The 2,421-nt window shown below is 43.2% G+C and overlaps 2 protein-coding genes across 2 annotated transcripts in view; both read right to left on the bottom strand.

Moving 5' to 3' along the window:
* LOC107834453 (myosin-2-like) overlaps positions 1 to 2,421 on the bottom strand; it is a 38,011-nt gene that overhangs the window by 18,837 nt on the left and 16,753 nt on the right. The gene's annotated exons all lie outside the window — the stretch shown is intronic.
* LOC107834454 (uncharacterized) lies at positions 217 to 2,381 on the bottom strand. The gene has a single exon (XM_016665882.1). The coding sequence runs from the start codon at positions 2,150 to 2,152 to the stop codon at positions 950 to 952; it is 1,203 nt and encodes a 400-aa protein (XP_016521368.1). The 5' UTR covers positions 2,153 to 2,381; the 3' UTR covers positions 217 to 949.

Raw genomic sequence — 2,421 nt, 5'->3', positions numbered from 1 at the left:
ACGGTCTGAAACTTTAGTAGGGGCCACCAACTGACAGTCATGACATGTTTTGCAGTATTCAACTACATCTTTATATAATCCTGGCCAATAAAAACGTTGGGCAATACGATTATAAGTTTTTGCCTGTCCTAAGTGCCCTGACCATGGTATAGTGTGACCCAAATGCAGAATTACTGAACGGTATTCTTTTGGCACAACAAGTCTGGGTTCATCAATGTCTGCTAGATACAAAAGATTATCCCTTATAATGAAAGGCTCTCTTGCTAAACTTTTAAACTCAGCAGCACTCTCTTTTCCACCATCTTTATGTGCTTTATTAAAGAGAGGTTTCAAAGATGGATCGTTTTCTTGTCTCTCTTTAAAGTTGTTAGGAATTTTCCACTGGAAATCAATACATGGAGTTAATGGCAATGCAGGTTCAGGGTGTTTTGACCTGCTTTTGTTCTTATTTTTCTCCTGTCTACGCTGTCGTTTTGATTTCCTGATTTTATTTCCTCCTTCATATAGATCATCATCTACATCTGGCAGAGGTTCTAAACCCTTTTTCATGGAACGTGTGGCAACATCACAGGAATAAGCCACCGAGTTTTCTTGAACCAAACTGTCTAGGATTGGTAAATCTTCTCCTAGGATAACATCATATGCTAGCTGATTCAAAACTCCAACAGTCAACATAAAAGCTTGTCCTTCAACATTAATAGTGAGATCAGCAGTTGGATACTCTTTCTGACATCCATGAACACAAGTAATGTTTACCGGTTTGTTAAAGTTAGGCAGTACATTACTCAACAAAGATGATTTCACCAGAGTTTGTGAGCTACCCGTGTCTGCAAGAGCTTTTACAGCTTTGCCATTTATCACCACATCAACTACATGTTTATGTGGAATCATGTCCTCAGAAAGTTCATAATTATGTTCTTTGGAAGGTACGACACATAACTCTACTGACTTACTTTTTCTTAATGGACATAAAGAAGCTTTGTGACCAGGCTGCTGACAATAGTAACAAATGAGACCATACTTTAGTCCAGACTGTATACTTCTTACCACCCCTCTTGTCCAAATTGTCAACATTAGTTGCACCTGGGGGTTTTACCTCCATAGACCTTGGTCTCTCAGTCTCTCTTGACTTAAAAGGTTCTCTATGAGCAGCCAGGTAACGTTCAGCCAGGTCTGCCGCTTCTTCTCCAGTCTTTGGATTGTTCTCCTTCACCCATGTGCGGACGTCTGGTTGAAGCACACGAAGATACTGCTCCAAAATGATTGTTTCCCCAATCTCTTCTTTACTCTGACTGTCAGGCCGCATCCATTGCTTGTAGAGTCCCTTTATCCGACCGTAGGTTTCACGTACACTCTCTCCCACTGGAACACTGATGCTTCGAAACCGGTATCTGTAGGTCTCTTCTGTTACATTAAACTTAGTCAACACAGCAGCTTTAATAGCGTCATAAGAGTCAGACTGGTCCTCATCCATTCCAGCATATGCCTCAAGGGCTTTTCCAGTCAATAATGTGACCACTCTAGCAGCCCATTCAGCTGGTTGCCATCCCCATGTTTTAGCAATGCGTTCAAAACTTATGAAAAAACTTTCAGGATCCTCACCTTCCTTAAAGTCATGTATTCTCGGATCACCTCCACGGGTTGGTTCCACTCTTTGTGCTGGAGCTCCTTGTGCTATATGCCGCTGGGGCTGAGATGGAGAATGAGGTTCAGCTTGGTAATTAGAGGCTCCTTGGACTTCCTCTGTTGCGGACAGCTGAGACAGTGTCCTAGTCTCTCGCTTTGGGAAAGCTGCTTCTGTAGAAATGCCAGTCTCGATAGACAGCTCATGTTCAGCATAAACATCACTTCGCAGTTTTGGCATGTTACTGTGCAACTGTTTGATCTGATCAAACAGTATTGCTTCTGTTCGTTTAGAACGTCGCATAAATTCTCTTATTTCATCAAAGATGTCAGCTTCAGAATGTTCTTTACTCACAGCACCAACTGTGGTCTGCTTAGGCCGCACAACTGGTTCAAAAATGTCTTCACTAGCCATGGCTCCTTCAGGTAGTGAATCCGGCTCTGCTGGTCCTCCGCTTTGTCCTTCTTCCATTTCAGAAAGGGGGCTTTTCTTTGTCCCACGAGTTCTTCCACGTCCTCCTCCTCTCATTTAGCCTGTCGTCTTCCTTCATTCACAGGCGTAAACCATCCCACTCCTGACACCACTGTTACACTGAGAGGTGTGGTGTGGAAGAAAAAAAAACTCCTCAAACTTGGTTGCAGCACAAACAAAGGTGGTTTATTCGGTCTCCTTAAGCACAGCACGGCTCACAGACAAGACAAAACATGACATCTTCGAGCTTTCTCCCTCTTATATACTGTTGTCCCCCCCCTCTCAATCAACTGCCCAGCCAATGAAAGTCCGGCAAACATGGGCCT

Source organism: Poecilia formosa, unplaced genomic scaffold (assembly GCF_000485575.1).
Source record: "Poecilia formosa unplaced genomic scaffold, Poecilia_formosa-5.1.2 Scaffold629, whole genome shotgun sequence".
Taxonomy (NCBI): domain Eukaryota; kingdom Metazoa; phylum Chordata; class Actinopteri; order Cyprinodontiformes; family Poeciliidae; genus Poecilia; species Poecilia formosa.
This window is presented reverse-complemented; position numbering and strand designations above follow the sequence as displayed.

What these genes read in the sequence shown, in the direction of transcription:
- LOC107834454 (XM_016665882.1), bottom strand. Translation starts at nt 2,152, where the DNA reads ATGAGAGGAGGAGGACGTGGAAGAACTCGTGGGACAAAGAAAAGCCCC.